The sequence below is a fragment of the Halichoeres trimaculatus genome, unplaced genomic scaffold, assembly GCF_033239565.1.
Source record: "Halichoeres trimaculatus isolate MK-OKI-2021-1 unplaced genomic scaffold, fHalTri1.1 fHalTri1_scaffold_9, whole genome shotgun sequence".
NCBI lineage: Eukaryota > Metazoa > Chordata > Actinopteri > Labriformes > Labridae > Halichoeres > Halichoeres trimaculatus.
Window position 1 is genome coordinate 18,822,414 of NW_027437188.1, and position 27,762 is coordinate 18,850,175.

General features: G+C 39.8%; 1 protein-coding gene across 6 annotated transcripts in view; it reads right to left on the bottom strand.

Annotated features, from left to right (window-relative positions):
• Positions 1–2,678: 2,678 nt before the first annotated feature.
• gria4a (glutamate receptor, ionotropic, AMPA 4a) overlaps positions 2,679–27,762 on the bottom strand; it is a 139,915-nt gene continuing 114,831 nt past the window's right edge. Inside the window, exons 14-18 of one of the 6 annotated variants that reach the window (XM_074679407.1) lie at positions 25,857–26,055; positions 19,728–19,975; positions 14,547–14,661; positions 11,209–11,346; positions 2,679–6,313 (exon numbers count right to left, since the gene is read on the bottom strand). In XM_074679407.1, the coding sequence (XP_074535508.1) occupies positions 6,149–6,313; positions 11,209–11,346; positions 14,547–14,661; positions 19,728–19,975; positions 25,857–26,055 (865 nt within the window). In that variant the 3' untranslated portion in view covers positions 2,679–6,148. Of the gene's footprint in view, positions 6,314–11,098; positions 11,347–12,648; positions 14,662–19,727; positions 19,976–25,856; positions 26,056–27,762 lie in introns of those variants that run through there. The other 5 variants (XM_074679406.1, XM_074679409.1, XM_074679408.1 and 2 more) reach the window with 5 other exon arrangements.

The following is a 27,762-nucleotide window of genomic DNA, read 5'->3' on the forward strand; positions in this document are numbered from 1 at the left end:
GAGATGAAATGATCCAATGAAAATATAAAGGTGTAAAGGCAGCTGTTCCTCTGCAGTGAAGATAAAAACCCCTGATTGAAGGTATGTGAGTGTGCATGTGTGCAGTTGAATGTGAAGGTGCAAGGTTAAAAGGGTGGCAGAACCACCTCAGAATTGTTATTTTGCTTCATTTTCGCGTAAATGGGAAATACTTGTCAGTAATAACCCAGCATGGGGTGTGAGTGAGCGCCTTCGTGTGTCTGTCTCTCTGTGTGAGCGTGTGAGTGTGATGGGATAAAATGGGAAATGCTTGTCAGTGATGGTTTGACATTAGGAGTGTTAGGTCCCCATGGATTGACAAAAAAAGGCACCAAATGACAACACTGCAGCAAGATATTTAACCCAGTATCTGCTGGTCTATAACAGCAGAGAGTGTGAAGCATGTTGGTGCACATTTAGACACCCTGATGAGCATTTATGTTCACAAACTCTTTTTTATAAGCCAAAGGATGGCAGTGTCAGTCAGCCAGTCCACTACCCTGGTCCAAATGGAAGTTTCTGAAAGGTGTAAAGGAGAGATTTGCCTGGTAAACTCTGTAAAGAAAGCCATGATCTCAAGATGATCAATTTGAATTTAAAGGTCCCATTCTATGCAAAAATCACTTTGTTTAGTCTTTTAGTGAAATTTGTGGGTCTCTGGCTTTCCTCCCAGCCCACAAAATGTGATATTTAAAGACAAAACCTGAACTTAGTAGTGCTTGTGAATGTTAAATCCTGACCTAAAATGAACTGTTTGGATTTTGGGGATTTGCCGACGTCAGCAATTCCCTTTGATGACCAATCAGGAGCCAGTCAGACCTGATTGGTCCACAGGAGCAGATACCCCCGAACCCCCTCCCCGCCCACTCCTCTCCCCGCTAGTGGAGAGAAATCTCTCCAGCAGCGGGGGGAACGCCAAAGTTGTAGAGCCATCACTGCTTTGTTTTTGGCTGTAAACAGCCACATAGTTCCATGCACAAGCTTCCCATCTTGGAAGAAGACAACACTTAGTGGCTAGAGTTCATTTATCAAGGAAATGTGCCAGCTACACTCAGTAAAACTGTGCATGTGTGTGCTAGTCACTTTGCTGCCGACTGCTTTTCCAACTTTGGACAGTACAACAGAGGGCTAGGGAATAGACTGGTCCTGAATCCAGGTGCTTTACCAACCATCCGCCAACAAACCTCAGACCCTGGAAATGTGAGTATTTTAAATGCTGTGAAGCACATGTAAGAGCTTTTCCTCAGTGCCCCCCCCCCCAACTCTGGGTTAGCTTCAGGATGCTAGCTTTAGCTGCAGTTAGCCTGTTGTTTTAGCCTGTAATGTTACGGTAAGTGAGCTTCGCTGTTTTCTAAACATTGTGCACTTGGAGCTCGTGGTGCTGCTCTCAGTGACACGGAAGAGCGGGGTGGTATCAGCGGTGGCTCATTTACATATGAAGGTCACGCCCACTAAATCAGACCGTTCTGAACAGAGGGGCTATGAGAGCCTGGAAACAATGCTGCTGTGCTTGATTTATTGGCTTTTTGACCAAAACATGTTACTACCATTTCATGAAGACATCAATGATCCATATTAAATTGCAGAAAAAGAGAATAATATGGGACCTTTAAGGAATCTCAGAAATTTTCTCTGGATTCAAATGAAATGTAATGACAACACTTTGTTTCTGATGTGTCAAAAAAGTAAGTCATTCTCAACAGCTAAAGTGAAAGTGAAAGTGTCTTCAGTAATAAGTGGTATTGGACTATACATCCTGATCTGCTGGTCATGCAAGTTAGAATTCTGACCCCTCCCTTCTCCCCCAGTAAGAATTCTTACTTGCAAAACCAACCGTTCATTACACATTACCCCTAATGTGTTTACATAGTGTTATGGGATAACTGATATCCTTCAAAAGTGAGATTGCACGGGGACTTTTTCATAAACTGATTGTAGTCAGCAAAGGAACCACTTGTAAAGGCTAACTCGAGCACATGGAAGCAACACCTTACAACACCGTGTACAGGGCTATGTTCAAGGTCTGGGTGAAAGACAAGTTTGAGACACTTAAAAACTTTAAACTTGAGAAAAAAACGTGACTCAAACCATTTAGATTGACCCTCCATTTGAAAATATAATTGATGCTTAAGTTTTAAATGTGCAGCTGAAGCTGTGAAGGGATAACATGCCTCAGTTTAATGATAAACGACCAAAAGAATGAACTGTCTGTAACCATTCACTACTGTTTTGGTCAGTAAGTCAGCTTCATAAAGCCTCTCAGAGTTTTTTTTCTGTGGACTCTTCACTACTTTTTTTTTTTTTTAAGAAATTTAGGCATAATACAATATTTCATTCTGATAGACAAAAAGGTGATTACCTTAGAGCTGGCTGTGGTGTTGCTACTTGTATCAAAACAACAGTTGCAGCTAATAGCATTTGCTAGCTTATTGTTGTTCCATGAACAAGAACTGAATAAGATTTCCTCTAGTGTCATATTAAGGTCATGCAGTAGGTTTTGAATAACTGCAGGGTGTTTTCTCTTCAGCAACTCAGCACAAATAAATCCTGTTATTGGCCTGTACATATTTACATCACATGATATCTGCTAGCATGTTAACTGCATTGTTGTAGGATAGGTCATCAATACAATGTGATCGATTACATGGGCTCTGTGATTTGGATGTGAACAAAGGCTGTAGCAGAGTACAGCAGTAAAACAATCAGTAGATAAATAACCACACAGAGAGGACAGGTTCAGCATTGATGTTTTACTAGAAAAAGAAACCAAATGGAAAGACAGAAATAAAGACATAAAGAAACAGTGTGTGAAAGCCAGAGTGTTGACGGCCCAGCGGTCAGCTTTTTGCTGTCGATGTATGAAATCTTATGTTCTGGAGGTGGCAAAAGAAATAAGCACATCAGTATCAGGTTTGGTTTAACTGCCAGGTGTATGTGTGGTTTGGTGAAAGCTTGATCAGCGTTACCCGTCATTACATAAATGCTTTCGCTCTACAAATTCGCTATCTCTCCCGTTTTCTCTGGTGCTCGATGCTGCAGTGCCTCTGCACTGATCCCCTGGGCTGAGAGGGAAAACTGTCACTGCATTATTCCATTCAGCCATTGAGAGTGTTGTGGTGTATTACACCTATCGTTTTCAGACATTATTTTCAATGTATGCTTCCTATGGGGTTTGACGTTAACATCTGATGCAGGACTAATGCATGAGAATGCAAGTGTGTGAGTTTATGCAAGAGGTGGATGCTCTTCCATGTGTGGTGTTGTTCTCTTTTTTTTGGCGAAATGTGAAAGATTCCAAAGTAAAAGGTTTGCAATGTTCCCAAACAAAGAACCAGAAAAACTTAGATTGTCAGTTGGTGTCTTGGGTCTTGAATTCATCTCTATCCCATTATTTTGCAGTGTAACAGGGCAGAAAGTAATTTGTCATTGCTGAGATGCACTTTATACAGAGCGCTCTGTCTTACAGGGGGGCAGGAAGGGAGACAGAGCCAGAAAGATGCAAGGGAGAGAAGACTTCATAAGAAAAGGAGGATGAAAGATTCCAGAAATGGGAGGCAGGACTTAATAAAAGCAGAATAATAAGAATGAAAAAAAGACAATGAGGAACAATTACACCCTAATATGGCACAATCTCTATGTTTCACCTGCATGCTTAATTGTATTGCAACAAAAGAAGCGAATATTGCGCCCATGTCCATAAAAAATACACTTGTTTCTTTTCCTAATTGTTCCCCAGGTACAAATAAAAGCATAGTTTCCTCTACCTAAGGCTGGATGCAAGTTAATGTACCAAAACTGACTCATATGGTATGGAACTAATCTTCTGGATCCACAAAAAGTGCAAACCCAGCTCGGCTTGTATTTCTATCTGTAGCTTCAATCTTCAAGCTGTATCTTTCTATCATGTGGGGTTTTGATCTGCAGCTGACTCACATCTGTTGAGAAGACAAATAACAAGTAGCACTGAGACAATATGAAAATTCAACACAAATGCCACACTCTCTAAATGTCAGACAGCTCTGTTTTCCTACTACACTGAAATCACAATGACCCCTCCCGTCCGGAGGCCGGCCCTGAAGTGTTCAGTGCTCCAGTGTTGTTCACTGGGATCTGCATGCTGTTTTCGGGGACATTTATCCACAACAGAAGACTACAGGGGTGAAAACAACGGTTAGACAATGAAAAACAGTGAAGAACTACTTGTGAAAACAGACAACCAGGCAGAAATAAAAACCACCCAAACCTCTCATGGTGATGGAGTGATCACTCTGAGCTGACCCTGTGTATGCAACAGTGTGTGTGTGTGTGTGTGTGTGTGTGTATGCGTGCGATTTACTGTACGTGTGTCCACGTGAGTGCCAGATGGACATTCAGTGTAGGACGCACATAGACAGTGGCATTTTAATAGTCTCAAGTTATCAAAAAAAACAGCCATATAACAGAATGTATGCCATGGCCTCTGACAATCTGTGATCAATGTCTTCTATAGCTCTCTATAGACATATAGATATATATTCATTTGTATTATATATAATATGTAGATTTATAAAAAAGATCTGATCTTAATTACAAGTAGTGGCATTTTTCTTTTAGAGTCATTATTGCAATGAGTTGTTATCTAAGATGATTAAAAAAGACAGGTGAGTTCTGTTTTGCTACGCAGTTATTTACAACAGTTTTAAAAAGCAAGCTTTCTGATGTGATACCTTTCTCCAACCGCTGGAAAAAACACTGAAGATCTCAAATGACAACCACACTGCCATTACTTATAGAGAAATTCAAAGATAGCAATAACTATAGATCATCTTAGTTCAAGTAAAGTGAAGCGCACATAGTATGGACTAGTGATTCTCAACGTTATCATGACCTTTAAAAGAAATTGTTTGACTGTGTGAAAGTACTTTGATTTGCCTTTGTCACTTCTAGCCACTTGGAAACATGACAGAAGCAGACGTTTGTTTCAAATATTAACGGTTTTCCATCCCAAACACCATTTCTTGCTCAATTGCTCACTTTGCAAACATTTTAAGGTCCCAGTTTTAGATTGAGAAGCACATTGTTAGGTAGTCATATGAGATTTTCCTGTGTGTTTTTATCTTTTCTTTCCATTGCTGAATATACAGGTTATACCTCGCCTTTACCTCTATGCTATTTAGCATTTCTACTGTCATGAAGATGCTATTGATGAAGGACGTCTTTAATAACTACAGTGTTTTTTTTTTTCTTTTACAAACCCCTGTGAATTCTGCAGCCGAGCTCAGCCGCTTGGATGTGTTTGGAGGTTACTTCTGTTCTATACTGGCATGATTATCTCACCAGAACGGAGCGAGAAATCATTCTAGATGCGTAGTAAGAAAGCATTTTCATTCAATTTGAACAGTCCATGGCAAAAAGTAGCGGGTTTGCACAGTCCAAACGTTCAAGGTTACAGTTTTCTGGTCTTCTAAGGGTGATAAAACCTGGCACTCAGTCTTTGCAGGCAAGTTAAGATGACCATGATGATGATGGTGATGATGATGATGAAAATGTAGTCTTAGTAAGGCGTTGTCAAGGAGGGTTGTGGCTTACTGGCCAACATCGTCCAACGACGACAGAGCAGGAGCAGAGTTGTTTGGTTGTGTTTGTTTTTTCATCATACCGTCAGCTGTGATCGTCATCTCTATCACTATCATCATCATGATCAGGTTTGTGGTCATGTTCACAGCTCACAGTTCGTTTCGTGTCAGTCTGATCTGGCTTCCCGTCAGTTCGATGAGATCAGGATGGTTTCCTCTCCAAAATATAATCAAATGACTGCTGCAGGCAAGTGTGCTAGTCATAGATGTCATTTGTTTTTGTTTTTTTTTCTTCATTGATCTCTCCAGAGTTGTATTTCACTTGTCTCTTGTAAAAGGAGTCAATGGCAGCAGGAGAGTGAGATGATTATGCGCAGTGTGTGTGTGTGCGCTTGTGTGTGTATGTGTATTTACTGTTTATCTGATTATTTGCATTAAAGTAACTGTTATTCATATTTATGTGTATTTGATGCATGATAATGATATGTGTGTAACTGTACGTATGTAGGTGCACGTGTTTCTGTCCCAGTCTGTGTGTTGGTGTGTCATTAAGGCACCGCAGGTGTTTTTGGTTTTCAGGGCAGTCCGGAGGAGACCACTGCAAGGCCGGGGTGTCGGAGGGGGGCGTGGCCAGCATGCACGGCTTTGGGGCAGTCTGGCGTCAAGACGCGGCCATTCTCCCCCACGCTTCCTGTGATGGACAGACGGGCCTTGTTCCGCATGGCTTCAGAAAAAGACAACTAAAAGTGAGGAGGACAGAGAGGGGAGGACAGAGAGGAGGGTGGAGACAGCAGAGTGGAGATTTGGTTTGAAAAAGCAGATCATCTCATCACAGTAGAAAGTGCAAATGCAGACACTTGGTACGAATATTTCATACATCACTTTCTATACAAACACATGCACAACAAATACTACATGCATGTACCTGTACTCACACTGTAGAGATGAGTATGCTAACATTTAGACTTGTCTGAAGGTGCAATCACACATCCGGTTAAAGTTTCACTTTTTGCTGTTGTTTTTAGCTTCATACTTAAAAAACTAACTAAAACTGGTGTTGTTACCATTGGGCAGTAAATCCAACTGTGTCAAATTGTTCACATTTATTTCAAAAGTCATTTTACCTGAGTTACTTTTCAAGCAAAGCTGACAGACATTTGGACGATCCAGATTAACAAATGCTGTATTATTCAGAAAAAACGCCTTACAATCAAATTTACTATCATTACCTGAATGTGTTTGTGAGTTAAAGCTTTGGTCTACGATTTGAAGCTAGGTAATTACTATTAACACCGTTTTGAGGCTGTTATGGTCCGATGGTCCAATCTATGCAATATAAAAACCAAATAGAATGACAAAAATCCATTCAGTACAGCAGCTGCAAAACGGCTTAATAATTGACCAATCTGAACTGCCATTTCCTCATTTCGGATTTGTGCGTTAGTCCAGCCAATCCCCTGTCTCCCCTGCTCTGCACCGTACTGCCCATGGTCCCACCTCGTCCTTCCCCACTACCCCTCTCACGTCAGCTAGCTGCCCAGCTACCAAAGCGTCATGGAGCCAGAGAACACCGAAACCAGGAAGCTGTTACTGTTACCCTCCACAGGGAAGGGAAGAAAACGAAAAAGTTTCAAGGAAAAGGCTGAAGCAAGGAAGAATTATGAGCGATACAGGTGCCAACAGAGACTGAATATTGGAGAAATGTACCACTGGTGGAAAAAGCTGCAGAGGGATTTGGGACTGAAGACTGACGCCGAGACAGCTGAGTTTCTGTTGAACAGGTAATGACTTTGTTTACCACAGTGGGAGATGTCAGCTGAATAACTCTGGTTAGTCTGTGCCTATACTGGCTAATGACTGAACGCTGCTGGTCGGAACGGGTCGGTTCTGTCAATAGATTTTAGCATAAGTTAGCCACACATCTTTTGCATTGTAAACTTAGCTGGTGAAGACACGCCAAGAAAGGTAAAACCTCACCCACAGTCGGCTCTGCTCTGATCAGCTGGCAGTGGCAACGCCAGACCTACTTCGCTGGCTAATTCATGGTTTTGATCGAGCCGGTCCAATTCAAAAGCTACCACTGTGTGTTACAAGGACATGACTGTCTTGTTTGTTACATTTTCTGATGGCTGGCTTCTTGCTCTGTTGGAGGGGGCGAAGGAGGGCGATACGAGCTGGGGGGCGGATCTTGGAACACGGAGGGGAGGGGTGAGTGAGGCTGCGTTTTTCAAATGTGTCTCATCAACCAAACTGGGTTTCAGATCGTAGACCATAGCTTTAAACTGCTAGGTATAGAATGTAAGCGTCCTAAAGGCCTCATATTAAGCTTTTTATTGTGCGGTCATTTTTCACTACATGTCATTTTCTGCCTGTTCAAACAAGCAATGTTTAAGAGTGTACTATTCGCTTTAAACTGGCATGGTGTGAATGCAACCCAAACTATATACTCAAGTCTCACCAAAGAGTTACCACACTGTGCAAATGCTGCAGTCACATATTTTTGTATGTACCGAAGGCAACATAAAATGTAAAAGCAGGCAACAGTCAACAAACATGTACAAGTGGACGACAGGATTTGGGTTGTAGACATCTGCATTTCAGAAGTGACCATGCATTTCATCACTGGGTTCTGGGTTCTGGTTGTCTGAACAAATTTGGGTGAGGATTCAAATGCATAACATTTGTAAGGTGAGGACTTGGAAAGACAAACTGGAGAACATGAAGGAGTGATTTTTCTGTCAAGGTTTCAGATTTATAGAGAGGGAGTGACTGACTATACTGCTCAGAGTAGGGTGACACTTCACACAGACAGGCTACTCTGTGATGTTTCAGCAGAGTCTGCATCACTGCTGCGGGATGAAAAGCTCAAATCTGGAGAGCAAAAAGCTTGTATATCCCTCTAGATCGACATTTTTGTACAATCAGAATTTTCGATAACTCATATGGGTGTTGCTGCTGATGCTCTCTTACTTATTGTTTCATTATTAAGTTCATATTTCAGTTGATATTCTAACTGCTGTGTAGGGATCAACTTCAACAATTGAATTTCTAACAAAATAAAGACAGTGTTTCTGATCCTTAACAGAAATTGCCACAAAAACATTGTCAATCCTGTGTCTGCAAAATTTGTGAATAATGATTATGAAAACATGGTGCAGTATTGCCTTTGAGCTCTAAAACACAGCATTGGGATGCTTTTTGTCATTAACTAATGGCTCTTATATCACATTAATATCTGAAAAAAAAAGTTTACTTTGCAATTACCAACACCCAACTGTGTGTGATAATACATCAGCAGAGACAAAAGACAACAGCTTCCCCTTTCCTTTTTAATGAGTGCTGTCATGCTGATGTACAACTCAATTAAAAACTGGGGAGAAAACATGTTCTTTAACAGAACATCTAAGACGATATTAAAGAAACTAAGTGTGTTTTTCAGAAGGAATGTACAGTGAAGCTAAGTTAAAAAATGGTAGTTAAAAAAAAAATTAGTACGGCATACATCCAGGCGGTTTCTTAGCAGTCGACAATCACTGAGCTAATGCTGTTAGTGCCAGTGTTACTTTTAGGGTGAAGCAACAATATATATAGCTGTAGCTGTGGAAAGCTTTGCACTTCACTTTAAGTTGGCACTGTTCCATCTGCATGGATAAAAGCCAATATTTAATGTTCAGCATTTGACTGTCTTTTCTTTTGTATCCCATGCATCGATCCTACTAATTGCCTGAAAGAGATGATCAAATATGATCTTATTATGTCTCTGAAAGGTTTACTAAGCAGATTACCTAAGTGTTTCCTGTGACAGTTAATTGCTCTTACTTCAATAAACGGGAGTCGTGTTTTACAACAACACCGCTAAGTAGCCATTCTATATGAAGTGTTCGCTTTATCAATTATTCCTCTGCATTAACACTAAGTAACTGGGCGGTCTGGTAAGTGTCAGGGCTGGAATAAGTCAGAGAGCTTATTAGAACGGTCCATAGCAGGGGTGCACAACTCTAGTTTATTGACAATGGACAGTATTAAAGGCACACTATGGGAGAAAAACAACTCTTGTCAACAGAGCTGCTTAAAGTCAGTAAGAAAAACCTAGATTTGTCACATGGTTATATACACACTTAATTCATCTTGAATTACTCACATTTATTGTCTTGTACTGCTTGGTTTCCAATGAATGCAGACCTGTCAGTGCATCTCAGCCTGCAGGTCAAATTTTTTTGTTCTTCCAAGCACTCAAACTTTCCAAAGTATACACGGTACTTTCGCTGACTTTTGATGAAAAGCCGCTTTTAACACAATGTTTTCAACATTTTTCAAGCTTTTAAAAGCCTCAGCCTCACCCTAAATTAGTTTAAATTGGCTCAGTGGCTTTGAAAGTTTTTTTTTTTTTTAACACCTGTATGCCTGACACCACATAAGGTATAACTTGTCTAGTTATAAAAGTTATTTTGACCTTTTAGTGAGATGAAAAATAACTTTATAGTATTTCAGCACTCATGATGTCTATCACATCTTGGTTGTTGTATTATGACTGGTAGTATGATATCTGTTGTAAAAACAGTAGCTTATTAACTTGTAGCTGGGAGCTAAAGTAGGTTTTAATAAGTGACAAACTCTGTCCTTTAGATGAGTGAAGTCTGATGATGTTCAAATGTTGAAAAACATCTTAGTGCATGAATTTGTTTAGAGAACAATCTCAAAAAGTACAGTCAGAATCATTGAGTGATGAAAAAGTTAATTTAAATTAATTTTTTCAATTAGTTTACTGGCATGCTTATCATGTTGACTCTAGTAAAGGAAAATGTCTTGGAAGCAATCAAGTTATTTTCCATTAACAGTAAAGTTCACTATAGCTTAAATGTTCAAATCTTATTTTGAGTACAAACATGCATTACAGCAGGGTTTTTTCACTTCTTTCTTACTATTTTATTTATTTATTCATTTATTGTTTAACCTTAGTGTTGGTGAACACATTTACCTCTGGATTATTGTCTGTTGGTTGAAAATCAAAAGAAATTGTTGTTTAAGAAATTCTCTGCGACAATGGAGTTGTGCATCCCTGCTCTATCAATATTTTTAGTCTAAACTGCCGTTACAATGCAGGTGCCTAGGCAAGTCATCAGCCAAGAGCATCACCATGAATGTAATCATCACCATCATCACCATCATCATCTGCAGCCAAAGACGATGGAACCAAATCTGTAGTCATCAGTCTAACCCCAGTCTAGGCAGGGGCTGAAGAGCAATAGAATTAAAAAAACAACTAAAGTAAAAGTAAAAAACAAATTTAAACCCAAATTCTAAAAACGGCCAATAAATAAAATAAGCCAAATAAGGTTTAAATAAAAAAAAGAGCTACATTGGTTCCACAATGCTTGACTACATCCTCATCACCACATGAAGTACAACACGGTTGCGTTGGGCTGCTGCGTCAGCCTCCACATCGACAATACAAGAATCTACAGCACCACCACCATGATCAACACCACCATTACCCCACCTATATGGGAGCCTCTAAGTCCTACCCCTATATCTTGACCCCCTCGGAGCCGTACACGTTGTACCCCTCCCTATAAGTGGCTAGATTCTGGGTGCTGGGGGAGGGGCTGGGGCAGTGGGGGGGGCTAAGGTCCACCTTCATGCGCTTGGCTTCGGCCCGGGACTTGTAGCAGAACTCGACCAAGGCCACCAGCATGGCCAGGCCCAGGCCACCCACAAGGATATAGAAGACCCCGGCCACGTTGGACAGGCTCAGAGCCTGGGACGACTTGTCCTGGAGAGAGGGAGTTTTGGAGGAGCAAGGAGTGATGGGTGAGAGAAGATGTGAACCAAGACCAGAAGCAGAGTTGGGTGATGATGGATGATAAGAAAGGAAATGTGTTATTAAGAAGAGGAGAAATGCAGGGGGATTAAGAGATGGTGAAACAACAGATGAATTTAGAGCAGGAAATTAAGGTGATGGAGTAGTAAAGGGTATGAAAAAGTATGGCAGAGGTTGGAGTTTGGGGGGCAGAGGTGGAAAAAGCAGATAGAGAAAACAGGGTACAGTAGGTCAGAAACAGAAATGGAGAATATAACAAAATATTGAAAAAAACATTTTGTGATCAAATCTAGTGTCACATCATAGCTACTGTTCAAAAATACACTGCTGGATTAATGAGTTTCTTTCAATTCTTAAAAAAAGAAATTTACAATCTCATTCTGTGTCTGCAACTATAATTAATACAACAGTTAGTACAACAGCTATAGCCTACATCACTATAAGTCTCCTACAGTGACTACAAATACTAACAATCTACATTTCTACAACTTTGACAATGAGCAAATCCCTGATTTAAATAAACAAGAGAACAAAGAAATGACAGAGCAGCCTTAATCCTGAGCGGTGATGACTGTTCACTGTGGTTGTAATGGTTATTAAAGGTTCCAGTTTCCTATAGCCAGCAATCTTTAGCTTTCATAATGTATTATACATTAACCTGTAAATACCTTCCACCTTTTATTTTTTTTTAATTTGCCACACAATATTTAAAAAAAAGCCTTAAATCAGTTAAAGGTATGTCTTAATATGTCTTAATCATAACTCAAATTCTGTTCAGAAAAGGTAAGTGCTATATCTGGAATGATTATTTTTTATTAGATTGCTTTTGACCTAATCAGAACTAAGTATGCTTGTGAACATTTAAAATAATTGTACTTCTAGTTATAGAAAGAAACATACAAACTAGAACAGATTAGATTTTAAACCTGACAGTAAAAAAACATTAGGCTCTCACCATGTCTAGGCTGAGGCTAACGCTAATGCTAAAATGTCACAGTGAGAATTGAAACTGTAATGAAGATGGAATTGCAGCAGATTCTACAAACAGTCAACATGAACTTTAACATCATTGATTTGAATGAAGATGTAAATGTTTAAAATTCACTGGATGTAAAGCTAGCTGTACTTTGGGCATTTCTATGTCACAGGCTAATGGAGGACATTACTATTGCTAAGACAGTAGTTAGAGTAATCTGAAACGTATTGAGGATGTGTTTCAGGCTAACATTTGGAAGGCCGCAGCGTGAGACTGACCTTACTTCCAGAGTCCTTGGGTCCACACTCTCCCTTGTCATACCACCATTTGTTTTTCAGTTTGTCTAAGACGCCTGCTTCGCTCAGTTTCAAAACTGCAAGGTTTACCGGGGTTCTTCGCGTGTAAAAATAACATAAATAACATCATAGGACATGTTATTTTATGTTATTAAAGTATAACACATTTGCATTGTACAGCTCAGTCACACAAAAAAGGTACTTTGATTCAGATCAAGTGACCTAGCATGGATCCCACTGAGTACATGTGTGTATGCTCGTTGAGGAGGGGCTGGGGGGAGCAAGGAGCTAAGGCGAGCTACAGACATATGAGTGGGACCCACCTTTGTCACTTCAGGTAACACACCCATGCTGCCCCAGCTGTTCCTTAACCAAACAAGAGGCAAGTACTGTTAAGCCAGGACTATTATCTGTGGGCTAACACTGTACTATGAATAGGTGAGTGAGCAACAGGGAGACAGACTGTTGTTTCTCGTAAGATTTTTAGAAATATTTGTTAAAATCAGAGGTTGAATCCGTGCGACTTGTTATCTTCTAAATTTTCATAAAGTATTCATACATTTGACCCAACAAAGAATCTTAGTGCCAAGTATTTGCTGTGGTTAAACAGTATTGGAAAGACATTCATAGTCCCCAGATGAAAAACCCAAATTACCTCTGATATTGTACATCTTTAGTTTTGATATTTTGACTTTTAATCTAAATGGTAACTTTCAGGAAAAGCTCATTCTAAAATGCTGATTCCAGGATTTTAAAATTCATCTGTTACTGTAAAAACAAACAAAAGGAACAGAGAAAAATTAAAAGAAAATAAAAAAAAGTAGAAGACGAATGCACAGTTCTGCTTAAACACATAAGATATAACAAGGAAAATAGGAAGAAAAAAGAGAAAAAAAGCTGTATAAATGTTTGAGTACTCCAAATAGAATTGTTAAATCTAACTGAGGCACATGGGGAAAACTTTATCCTGTAATTGCATTCTGCTGCCATCAATTATTCATCCTCCCCTCAGCTTCGAGTCAACCTGAGCCCAAAAGAATCTGAAAACTACACTTACACTTGGGTCTCATTTTTCCTCTAAATGTTTAAAATCTATTTCATCTTCCTTGTTCTTTAGCTACAGATCCTCAGTAGAGGGACTAGTTTGGATCAGTTTGGTGCCTCCCTTTCTTGCTCTCAGCCTCTTTCGTCTCCCCTTGTTCTCTCCCTAGAGCTGCCACAAGGGGGCGAATATTCCTGTCTTGGCAGTAATTGCTCTCTTTATTTTCCTGCCTATCCATCACTGAACCCTCTTTCCATTACCCCTCACTTTGTCCTTTCAGAGGGGCATTACCAGATCAGTGCCAAATGCATTTGAAATGGTGATTATCATGAGGAGTGCTTGATTTATAGTGCCAGGCACTCACCCACAGAGGAGACATATTCCCCTGTATGGTACTGAACAATTCTCTGTGATGATTTCTACAGATTTTTTTATATTGATCTTTTGAAAGCATTTTGTTCTCCTCAGGCCCTCCGAATGGTAAAACTAATTGATTTAATCTCAAAATGCTCTTATTTTCTCAGGGTTTCTCCATACTAGTGAAGTAATATTCTTTGTCTCAAGAGGCTCAAGTGTTGTATCTTTGTCACTGTGTCTGAACCTTTCATGTAGAAAGATCACACGCAAATGGCAACAGATTTAACATTGTGCCTATGTATAAATATGCAAATGTCACATGTTGATTGTTTTGTGGAGTTCAAATACTTTCTCAGTTTTTTTATTTGCTAGGGCAGATGCGTGCGTTACACTCCCAGGACGGGGGCCGTCGCAGGCTATCTAGCCAGGGATTGGCCCCTGCCCCCCTAGTGGTGGGGTTGGGCAGACAGAGAGGGCTAACCTTGGAATCCCCTCCCCCGCTGCCACATTCTCCTTTGTCATACCACCACTTGTTTTTCAATTTGTCCAACAGGCCCTGCTCGTTGAGCTTTAGAACGGCCAGGTTGACCGCGTTTCTTTAAGTAAAAAAAAAGGGAGGGACAGATAAGATAGTTTGGTCAGAGCAGAGGATGAAGGGACAGACGGACAAGATGGACTGGGACCACAGCTGGGAGGGAGAAAGAGGGGGGAGGAAAAGAGGGAGCAATAGGGGGAGAAATCAGAGGGGTTGTAATGACAAAAGGTGGGTTAGTGGTGGAGGATGTACCCAAGACAACACTCTTTCCAACTCTGTCTCTTTGACTTTCTTTCTGCTGTAGAAGCTTTTCAAAGAAGGATTCACCTTTCATTAGCATTGTCTGCTTTAGTAAGCAGCTTCTGTTTTTTTCATGGCCTGTCTTGATCCTGTATCAAGCTGCACTAACAGAAGATGCTCTGCAGTGTCAGATTTCCTGTTGAAGCTGTGTTAACCAGGTCTCTGCAGCCTGCTAATGGTGCTCTTGTTCCCTCCTGCTGCTCCCTCACCATCTTACTACTCTGTGTTTGTGTGTGCATGTGTGTGTGTTTCTGTCTGTGTGTGTGTTTCCATTTTTTTCTTTCACAGCACTCCTGCTCTGCCCTGGCACCATTGACCTCCAAACTGACACAGGCTAAATATCAGACATTCCTGCAGTGTGCATATAAATTCAGCTGAGCTTTTCATATTTGGTATACTTATACATGGAAGTGCTTGAATGTATTCTTACTTCTTACAGTGTATCATCAAGTTCAACTTACTAACAGTTCAAACCTATGTTTCCACAGAGCGGTTCAGTTCGGTTCGTCTTGGCATGGCTCGCATTTAATGTTGTTTCCACTGGCTAATCCCAGGACAGATCCCCAAATAATCGAGACAAGCTGTCACACTTTTTGGGACCCTTTCGTATGGGTGCCAGACTAAACTGATCTGATCCCAGAAGCAAGGTTATAATAGTTTTGGATTTGTCATTATGGTTTAGTTTTGACATTTTTTTCCATTACAGTTTAGTTTTAATTAGTTTTAGAGCAGGCATTCTAGTTTTTATTTAGTTTTGATTTTTGCAACAAGGCTTAGTTTTCGTTCACTTTCAGTTTAGTTTTAGTTTTTTCATACCTTATTTGCCAGGTGCAGAATTCAAAAAGGTCAGAGTAAATATTTTGTAATACTGTTTATTTTCAAGTCCAACATAGTGCTCACTGCTCAGTCAAGGCTGATACTGAACTGTTGGCTGCTGCCTTAAACACAAGAAAATAACATAAGCTTAATATAAAAATATAAACAAAAATAATGTTGACATAAATTACATAAAATAATGTACACATAAATTATATAAAACAATATAATATGAGCTTTAATCATGAGAAACTAGGACTCTGTAATAATAAAGGCAGACTCAAATATAATTAGTCAGACTCACATGCAACTAAACTATTACAGATGCTCTGATTCATTGCTTCACTACATTTCGTTGCAGCACAGTGCAGTTAGTGCAGTAAGCAAGCACGTCCCAGTACTTCACTATGATGGTGCTGTATGGCACTGTGGTAAAATTGGTTGGGAAAATTTGTTGGATTCATTTAAATCCAAAAGGCGATTAATATTGTCAGAAATGATAACGAAGGACATTTTGTCTATTATTTTGGTTCGTTTAAGTTAGTTTTGTGAACACAAGATACAGTTTTAGTTTACTTATCGTTTTGGTTTTCTTTTCTAGTTTTTATTAGTTTGAGTTCACTGCAATGTATTTTAAATTTTAGTTTTCGTTTTTAGTTAACTATTATAACCTTGCCCGAAGGTGGAGCTACAACTCTGCAGACTGTTGATTAATCAAAAGAATCATCACTTATAGTGCGACAGTGGCTATTGTATTTCTCTTCTCTGAAACAAAGCTGTTTGTGCTTTGTAACAAAGAGCCATAGGTATATCACAAAAAAAACAAAAAAAAAAAAAAACGAACTGCTGGATGTCTTCCATATCTGCTCTTTGCTTACTGTGTTTGCGTTTTTCTTCTGTGTTGGATTTATTAGCGGGGTACTTGTGCCATGCTGCTATGACGCCAATTAACTGATGCAGCTATTGGTATCTGACTTACACACCACCTACCAAGAGGGGGCACAGTTGGCTGTAGAAACCCAAACAGGACCAGGCTTAACCGAGCCAACCCGTACCAAACTGTACTGTTCTAAAGTGGACTTCTTGGTAGAAACAGGGCTTTACATAATCTAAACAGAAGTATGACAGACGTATACATGACCAGCTTAACATTGCTGGTGATGTATTTTTACATTACCAGCAATGTTAAGCTTTTGAATTTGCTTTGTTCAAACAACCTGTGCACATCCTATATTTTTTTAAATATGAAAAATGCCCAAGCTTGTTCAAAAACATGATCCAATGGAATTCACTTAGCATAGATCTTCAAAAAAAAGTGTTAAAATGTCATGTTAGAGCAACACTGGTGTGGTACTGAATCCCCTCATGAACACTGTGTTGTTTCTTTTTAATCTCCTCCAAATAAACCAGCTCTGCAAGTGTCTCTTATCTCAATGTGTTCTGTTCTGTCTCAAACAGAGGACAAAATCAAGCTGCAGGAGCTGTGTTTTTGTGCATTTATTCCCTACTTGTCCTTTCTTCATTCATTCTGTCCCTTCTGTCCTTCTTTGCTGCACTCCTGCTTTTAAAAACAACATATCAGAGACTTTCCTATGGTTCTTTTTGGCTCTGCTGACCTCTTGTTTGCAAGATGCTGAAATCAGGTGGGCTTATCTCTACAAAAAGGCCACTGCAATTCCTACTTACTTGTCCTTATATCTGTGCACCTGCCCCTCTCAAAGTCCTACCTGATCCTAGTTTCATAAAAAAGATTGTCTATTTTCTTTATAAAAAATGTTGCTCACTTTTTTATGGTTTTAGCTACAAGTTAGTCAAGAGATAAATATATAGAGAGAGTGTTCTCCAGGACGATCTGATCTGCAAGCCATGACTAATCTCATCAATGTAAGAGGTATGGATGAAACAGTTCAAACATCTCTTTGTCAGTCATGATTAAAACATTCACATATAAATAGTCAAATCAAAGATGCTATACTTCAGAAAGCATACATTCCTAACATTAATTTAATCAACAGGGTATTCATTCTGCGTATCAACATCATCAAGTCAAATAGAGCTGTGATTGGAGTACCGAGAGAAGAGGCGGGATCACCTGATGTGCGCACTCACAGCCACGTGTGCTTTTATAGGGCTGGGTTTCCGCACAGTGGGAGAAGCCAGAGACAGCCGTGGATGGTCCCAGAAATGTTTCATGGTGGGAAGGGGGGGTCTTAGCGAGAATCCATCCACCCACTGTCTGTCACTTTTCCCTCATAAACGGAAAAACCTTTGTGTGTATGGAAAGGGATAAACTGGTGCCTTTTTTCATGGGGCTTGTTTGCACCACACACAGAGGGAAGTTATAAGACAGGATGAGAAGCTGATATGCTGTTTGTGTTTTGTATTTCACAAGGTAAAAATAAAATACTGACTGAGAGACTGAGGTGGAGAGAAAAAAGAGAAAGCAAGTGAAGCAACTTTGCTGAATTTAGCCAATTATGTTCCCTCAGTAGACACTTGAAACAAGATAAAGATAAAGTTTCTTTTCTGCTGTCACCTGGAAAACACATCATCTGCAATGCTAGCATACCTTAGTGACACCTAAGAAAACTGCACTGCTCAAGTTAACCAGTGCACTTAATTGTGAAGGTTTAACATGATGTATCTGTGTGTGTCTCTGTGTGGGAAAAACAATTTAACACTTCTTTCTCCTCTAATATTTACTAAAATCAAGGTATTACATGGTTTAAATGTTGTGTGTTAAAAAACAACAACATCAGTGCTACCAGCAGCCTATTAAGGTTTAAAGTAAGGGGCTACCTTCTGGGGTGGCCTATTTGAAGTGGGGCTTATGCCACCACAGACCACACCCTACACACACCCCTGTACGGTTAACAAGCATGTTAACAAGTGTTTTCAAAGGGAAAATCCAAACAAATTGACCAGAGATATAACTTCACTTTCTCCCTTAATTCCTCCTTGTGCTCTCTTTATTAAGTGTTACTCACACTGTTGTACATTCTGACAAATAAAACCACTGATTACTCCTTGATCTCTCAAGATTAGACATGTCTGATTACCAACCGTATTCATTTCAGAGCCAATTTGAAGGGCTACTTTCCATCTGTCATTCAGGACATTTCAGTGTGGGATCTTGTGTTAGATTTAGTGTTTTAGTCCCCCCATTGGCCAGGCCCCTCTTCTATCTGTTTCTCACTTTTTGCCTCCTGTCCATCTATAAATTCCCCCTTGTGGCTCTTGATGTAGTGGCAGCTGTCTGAGGTTCTGCCTCTCCTTGCGGTCATATTCAGTTCATAAATCATCATCATAACAATCATAACCATCATCATCATCATTATCACCATCATGACTACCATTTCTGAGGATGAAAGGAACAAAGAGACAAGACGACAGAGAAATGGACAGAGTTACCTGTAAGGTGGCCCTGTGGAGAAACAGAGTGATTGATAAAAGACAGAAGGAGTGTGAGAGATAAAAGGCATGGACTGACAAACGAAAATGACCCAGGACACAGAAATGTAGCCCTATGAACATTGAGATGGATTGAAGGGAAGAATGACTAAAAAGAGAAGAGATCAGATAAGTAAAAGGTAGGGAACATATTTTATGCATATGTAGCTTACTTTAAAATATCCCTGCTGCTTGGAGAAAATCTGATTCTTTGTTTTTAGACTTTGGTAGAAAAATGAATATTTGTACGGTTATTTTGAGACCAAATACAAAGAGAAAGAGTTGAGATTCAAAAATAGTATTTTTATAGATTGGGTTCCTTGTAGCCATTGTTCATTGTATGGCTTTAAATGTGGTCACTGTGAATCGAACCTATCAGGGGAATAGAGATAGCTTTAACCTCTGACCTCAAATTCTTGTGGATGGAAGATTTTCGCCTGACAGCAGAGACAAGTTAATCTATGTGTGGTTTAAAAGGCACAGCAGGGAGGGTGGAATATCGCAGCAATAGTACAGCATCAGCTTTGTTACTGCCTCCTATTGTTACACTATTCCACCCACCTTAACTGTGAGCCTTTCGGTGTTGCAATCCCATATCCTTTGGAGTCCAGGTTCCCCCCAACTTTCATGGTGTCGCAGGGCTTGCGTTGCTCCGTGTATTCGTTCATGGTGGACTCCAGGAGGAAGGCATACTTCCCCTTGGACTTGCGCACCCTTGCTACGCCCTCTGCTGTAGTCTTGGTGAAGACGGTTGGTTCGGCAGACTTCATGTACGACCACATCTTTTCATACACGGCTATTTTGGACCTCTGTGATGGAAGAGCAGGAAGAAGGGAGAGAGCAGAGGTTAATTAGAAATGAATGGGTGTCATTTTGCTAGCATACAGGGGCAGTTTTCCTCACAGATGAGGGTTTGCATTGACCAGTAAGGGGAAGCCTGTCATGGGAAGAAAGATCATTTGGGTCGGCTTGAATGCAAATTATTTTGCTTGAGGAAAGAGATGACAGATTGAGAGAAAGATAAATAGTCAATTTAGACATGAAATGACTTTCTTTCTGACTCTTTCAGGGGTGTAGAAAAGGAAGAACAAGGTAGACTGATGAGGTCTCACAGGTGAAGACAAGACAAGGAGACTTATGATTTATTAAATCAAATTTCAAATGCTTTGTGAAAGTTGTTTTGATCCTTCACACTTTCCTTTATGAGATTTTACATATAACCCTTTACAATAGATCAGAGTTGGTGACACAATACTGGGGGATTTCTCAAAAAGACAACAGGCATTGGCTGTGAAGTCCTACAAGAATCAGTTTTAGGTCCTTAGGTCCTCACCAAAAAGCCTTAGATTTAGTTTTGTAGTTATGCTGATGACAACCAATGTACATTTTTTCTGTCTCAAGATAACTAAGTAATTAATCAGTAAAATAATTACAAAATAGTTTTTATGTAATAGCAAGATAATCATAATACATATAAGACAGAACTCAAGTGTGAGTAAATATATTTATATATATATATATATATATATATATATATATATATATATATATATATATAATTTTTTCATATTAAAAAAAATATATATATAAATGCTGGGCAAGTTAACGCGTTATTTTTGCGTTAACCCGTCAATCTATTAACGCCTTTGAATATTTTATCGCACATTAGTGCATGTTGTACAAATGCGTTTATTTTGTAAATGTCTGTTGCTGACTGCGGTGGAACCGGAAGTGAAATTTGCAGAAAAACACGACGAGTAACCAAAACAAGCATGGAGAAGAGGGGCAACGCCACGGAACTTAAAAGCGCTCGCCGCTTAGTGTATCAGTCCACGCACACGGCGTGCCAGATATAAACAAATGCAGGTAGTCTGCCAAGGCGAAGAGACATGATGAGAACCAGAGCCTTATTTAGCGGTGTTTTTGTGTGAAAGTAACGCGCTGAAAATTCCCTAAATAAAGCGTAAATGCAGACCGATAACAGATTTTTTCGGTGGGAGTCCGTTTATTTGTGTTTTTGGTCAAGTAAAATATGGCCCGGTCTGAGTGCAGAGGAAACCGTCTGATGAGCAGGGAGGGGGTGTTTGGTGCAAGCGCTCTGGGCTTCTGCTGCACAAAAACACTGCTGTAGGGGTAATTTCTGCCCTAAACCTTGTGATAGGACCCAACTTGTTCCATCCCAGAGTATCACTTTAATGCCCTGACAGTGGCAATAAGCTTAAATTTTGTATTTACATTTTGTAAATTTGATTTGCACAAAATATGTGATTTAACTATTACTGTATAACAAGTACTGATTTAGTGTTTGCATGACAGATGTTATGGCACTTTCACAATGCGATTAATTATGATTAATGAGGGAAATCATGCGATTAATTACAATTAAAAGTTTTAATCGTTGCCCAGCCCTAATATATATATATATATATATATATATATATATATATATATATATATATAGAGAGAGAGAGAGAGAGAGAGAGAGAGAGACAAGGCAACATATCCCACAGTTGATTTTCATTATTGTCCAAAATGTCAAAGAGGCAGTCTTTCCCCCTGTCATGTCGCTTGCAGTATACATAGAATCTGTAGATTATTTAGAGAACATCATCTTCATCCATTGAACTGTGAAAAATATTCTTATACAAATAGTTTGCTACCAAAGAGTAATGAAGTGCTGGTTGGATAAGGTTTGCTTAGAAGAGGTAAAGTATTGTTTGATATTACAAAATTATCTAGTCCTCCGTGATGGAATTAATTTGTTTTGAATTTGTTTTGTAGAGAGTGACATAATTGTGATTTAGAAACAAGGACTATCAAATCAAGCAACACATTGTTGTTTTTTTTAAGGAATTACTGACCCTAACACCTGCCGTATCTGTAAGTATCACACATTCACATTATGTGTTACGTCTTGTTAGCCATTTGTACATAATTTATGCAGCTTCCCCCACCATAGATTTGATTATTCAAATCAGCAAAGAGGTGGGTAGTTAAATACACATCACAGAGGTGTGAGGCAATCACAGCACTGAATCAACGTGCCATGCTTAATAAAACAAATTGGATGAATCTGGGATGTAAATGTGAGAGCTGAGGAGGTGAAAACAAAAGGCACTGTTCATTATGTTGACACAGTGACACTCATTGTTGTTTATTGATTAAGCATGAATGTTTTCTTCCTCACTCCTCTAAAAGAAACAACAGCACAGTGTTGAGTCTAAAAATACAAAAAGTGTATTTGGTGTTATTTTTTATTTAAATATTCTGTTATCACTGTTGTTTTTTATGGTGTAGAGCTGATTTCCAATCGCATACTGATTTCATTCTTGTAGGCCTGGAATGAAATTACACCTCTGATGGAGTGCCGTGTCTCCAATCTTCCATTTTGATCCTCCAGCAGAAAATGACATTTATAGCCACATTTAAAATGTGACACTACACCTCCCTTGACAAGTTACGCATTAATCTTACTTTGACTGAGTTTATGACTTGAATAGTGACACACTGATCTGGTTTTGCCTTTATGAATTTGGTCACTTGCTGCAATACAAGAGCTTTTCAGAGGTCATTTATCTTACACGATGCAACCGATTGTATTGGATTGTGTATACACTGTGCATATGTGCGTTTGTGTGTTAAGGCATGCAGTTTTGTGCTCCAATCTGTATGTGAATGTGGAATTGATGTGCTCTCAAACGTGTGTGTTTGGACTGTGTGTACTCAAGGGTGAAAATAACAAGCAGAGGAGTCAAACTGTCATCCTCCAAAAGCATCCCATTTCCCTCTTCTCTTCCTCTCCTGGTGATAAAGTGTTATTCTGTCGCTCCATAAGCCACTAGCTATGGCCTCAGCCAGTGAAACTAGCACCGGGGGGGATGATGTGCATGTGCGTGCAAGTGTGGTACTAGTGCGTGACGGACACCTATCCCATAATAATGTCACTCACATCCAGGAGGCTCTGTCTCTTTCTCCCTCAGTCAACCAAAGTCAATCATTAATTAAAACTAACAGCCTTTTAATCTTTTCTCTTTTGCACTTCCTGATTCATTACCCACTGTGTGTGTGTGTTTGTATGTACCTGTGTGTGTTATGTATGTGTCACCAGCCTAGAGAGTGTGTGATGATGACTGAGCATTTTTTCAGGCAGCTTTTGAGGGATGGATGCGTGACAATATAGCAAGATTCTTTCCAGATCTGTAAACAATAATAGAGGCTTTGAAGGAGGAAATGAATGCCGCAAGTCACCTTGAGGTCCCACACTATGGATTTTTTTTTTTTGAGATATACACAGACACAAATCTGCTTCATGCACTCAATTGCATGCACACATACATGGAGCCTTGCATATGTGGCTGAATATGCATTAGTGCATTCTTACATATGTACACACATACACACAGATAATTAATGGCGCTGGCGAATCCCCCTCAGCCCTGGGAGAGTAAATTGCTTTTTCACCCTTCACAGATTTCAGTCACTCGTTATGTTGATGATGCCAGAGTTGCTCACAGAAGCACACACTGTCTGCAACAAGCCCCACCTCGTCCTCTTCAACATTCGCAACGCACTCACACACATACACAGTAGTGCCCTCATGTTTACAAAGCATAACTGTGGATTTATATGCTTACATACACCAAATGCATGAGCACACAAACAATTCTGAGTATTCCTTCAGAGCATGAACATGTGACAGAGTGGATTTGTTTCTGTGCATGCTACAAAACGGGTGTTTTTGCCCCAGTCTGCAGAAAATTTCTGTCCTCATCAGCATTGTGTGTGTGTGTGTGTGTGTGTGTGTGTATTGGTGCATGTATGTGTTTATGAGCGCTTATGTAACTGCAACCCACTTGGGTGAAGAGGTCAATAGGTGACAGTATTACTGGTCTCCTCTGGGCCACTTTGAACCACTTGGATATCATTTTCTGCACAAAATGTTTTACATTGTCCCTATCAGTTAATCCATTTCAGCAGCCGTCTTTTCATTCATCATAATAATTGTCAGTAAAAGTATTTCTTTAAATAACCAAGTAAAGCTGGCAACACAAGTACAAGGAATCGACTGTGGTCATGTCTGTGAACCTCATGTGAAAGATCTCAAAAGTCAGTTTCCATTGACTCAGTGTTGTCTTTGAGAACAAGGGTGTTGAATTCAAGAAAGCTTTTATTCACAAGTTTAGCAGAAGAAAAAGCAAGGTATTTGAAATTTAATCCTCCCTCAAGCAAAGTTCAGAAGAAAGTCATCCATTCCCCCCTCTCCTAACACCTGGGCTATTGTAAATTGGATTACACAGTCATTAGTCACTTGTCCTTGTTCAGTCTGAACTGACGTAGGCTGATTTCCTTTTGTCTGGCTTCAATAAATGAGACGTAACACCCCTTATATTTTTTCAACCAAGTGACTATCCCTTGTCTTTCATGTGAAAGTTGTGCTCTAACATTTTGAAAACTTTCTTTGCTGGAACCACTGGTGGTTCTCCCTATTCACCCTGTTTGTTTTCCTGCTTTACTGCTAAGTAGTTATAATGCCATAACAGCGAATAATGGATATGATGCAATGCACCAAGGCTTAACAACGTGAAGGTGATAAATGCAGCAGGGCTTAATAGAATGGGGATTTTCACCTCCATGGTAAACATGAACTCCATGACTTTGTAGAATGGCTGTTTGGGCAAAGAGCACAGGAAGTTTGAAAACTTCAAACCTTTCTTAAAGTGCTCCGTGAGGTTTCTCACTGAAATACACGTTATGATCACTAGTTTGCCAGCTGAGCAGCTGTTTCAAACCACTTTGTTTCTTATTTCTTAAAGAACCCAAGATTCATCCTCTTTGCTGGCTGCCAATCTTCTTCCCATTCCAAACCTTTTAACAGTTTGCTTAGCAACATTTCTCTTTACATCTGCAAACTGATGATAACACAACCACACTCAGCCTTTGGAGACACCATGGACTGCAAAAAACACGAGATCCATCCCCTCTCTTTACCCCACAAAGGATGCTGTTGTACAGCGTTGGTTATCTTTTCTAGTCTCTGCACTTTTCTGTCTCACATGGCCACTTTTGTTTCCCTTCCCTTACAAAAACCACTAAAGGACCCCAGAGCCATAAATGTAAACAGAGCAGTCAGTCATGAAAGGTCGTAACATTGTTTCGTAAACCAACTTATTTGCATTATCATCTTACTCATGCTGCATCTGATGAAATGACCGGGGCAGTGTAGCTGGTCAGTCGGGAAAGCTCCATTTATTTTGGCTTCATTTCAGAGAGTAGTTGTACTGGTCTTTGTTTTCTGCAGTCTGTTAGCTAGTTACTGTATTTGGGCAATTGGTTGTAACTAGCAGCAATAAAGAATATCTGGGCCAACATTTTTTTTTCCATGTGCTAGTTGTTTTTTTCTGCCTTAAATGCATAATAGAGAAGGAAGAGGCCATCTTTGACTTGGTTATTGTCTGCAGCTTTATGCATATGTCTGCTTGAAGAGACTGATGGTAGTCAGACAAAAGCTAAGTATTGCACCATGCCGATGTGCTATCTCCTCCATGGAGATACAACTTAGACAATATAAAGAAACCTGAACCCCTCTGACATGATATATTGTGACCTTCCTAATTTAAATTCCAATTCAGAATTGTATTACTTTCAAATCTTGTACCGTATCTTAGATATTTTAGTATGTTGCATTCATACCCTGAAGAACTCCTTTGTAGAACCTGAGTCCAGCGTCCCGTAGGCTATTTCTGTCTGTTTGGCCAGGTCCTCTGCGCTCTCTATAGGTGACACCATCCTCTCCACAGTGAGGAAAGCAGCCAGGTTGGCTGTGTAAGAGGAGATGATGATGAGGGTGAAGAACCACCACACACCTCCAACTATACGTCCAGACAGGGACCTGCAGAGAAGAAACAAATAAAAAAGGAAGAGAAAAGAGTTGAGAAAGCAGAAGAGTAATGAGCAGAAGAGATTTGTAGATGAGAATTTGGGAGAGGGATGGGGGAAGATAATGAAAGAGGAGATATGGGTGAAGGTTAAAGGGATAGAAAAGAAAGACAATCGGAAAACAACAAGGAAACATAATTAAGGTTTGCTCCTTAGAGATATGCAAAACAACGTGCTGTAGTCTCACAAAGCGATCAGACACTACTGTGTGCATGACTGTGAAAATGACAATACCGCCAAAGTAATTGTCTTTCAACCCTCGAACCAATTCAGTGCTAACAATAACAAAGGCTACATGAAACAGATTGTAATCTGGGCGCTCCTCCATCCCCCTCCTCCTCCTCTGTCTCCTCTTTCTCGGGCTCCATGTTTACTCCCTTTATCTTCCAAATGTGAGCACAGGCATCAAACTAAGTGGCAATTCATTTTGTTTGCGTGAACTTGTTTTCACTGCGTAAAAAAGGGGAAGAGAGCAAGCAAAGAGTGAGCACATTAGAGGAGAGGGCAGGCAGACGGAACAAAGAAACCAAATGTTTGGTTTCTTTTAAGTGCTGCGTTTTGTAACAGACCTTCAGATATGGTGAAAAATCCACACTTCAGAGAGAGTGAGGAAGAAAGTGAAGAGGCTATTGGACAAGGCATATACTTACAGATCCTCAATTATCTTCAATTATAACATTTAAAAGGCCATTAGACTGACTGAAAGTAAAGAGGAACCAATTCTAAAGCATTTCCCTTCTCTCCTATACCTCTGCACAAAAGGAAAGACACATTCACAGAAAACATGAACAAACTCATGCCCTTCACCACCCAGTCCATGTCAATAACAAACACAACCTTATTATAAAAAAGACTGGCAAGAGACATATTTAGAACAGCAGTGGTGCTGATGGGAAATGCAGTTTTCATACTTAGAAGTATAAAGTAGTAAGTATTTCTCACAGCCACTTAGAGGCAAATAGTCTGTTGAGATACTCTCCTGTGTTGACTGTGTGGTGGCTCACTTTTGTATGAAGTTATGGGAGGGTTGGACAGCCTCTCTAAATCATGGAGTTGCAGCTTTTTGCTGGAATAACTGAGTCCTTCTGTCCTGTCCTTCTGAAAAGTAGCTTGTGAGGCATTGCTGGAAAGCAAAAGATGTTTCCAAAGCTAGAACTAGTACTAGTTTCTCATCTCATACAAAAAGTTACTGATCTGATGATAAACAGAGAAAAAAAACAGAACTGAATCAAACTGCATCTGTGTATGAGTGACATCTGTGTTCTCAGGTACTGTATGTAATTAAAGCATTGGACCTGGATTCTTTGTCAGGTATCTCAGCAGTGACACAATGACTGTGATTTGAAAGTAGTAACACATTAGTTATTTTAGGGCTGAGTGTAAAAAATGGGCAGGAGAGGACTAAACAAATAAGGAGAGAAAAAAAGGATTTAGAAAGGAAGAGAAAAGAGCAGATAGATACAGGGAAACCTGACTCGGCATAAATTGTCGCCTCTTAGTGCAACTCTGCATTCTGCTGTGGTTCAGATGTCGGCACACCTCTTAATCTTTATATGCAGGTACACACACACACACACACACACACACACACACACACACACACACACACACACACACACACACACACACACACACACAAATATGAATTAATAGCATGTGT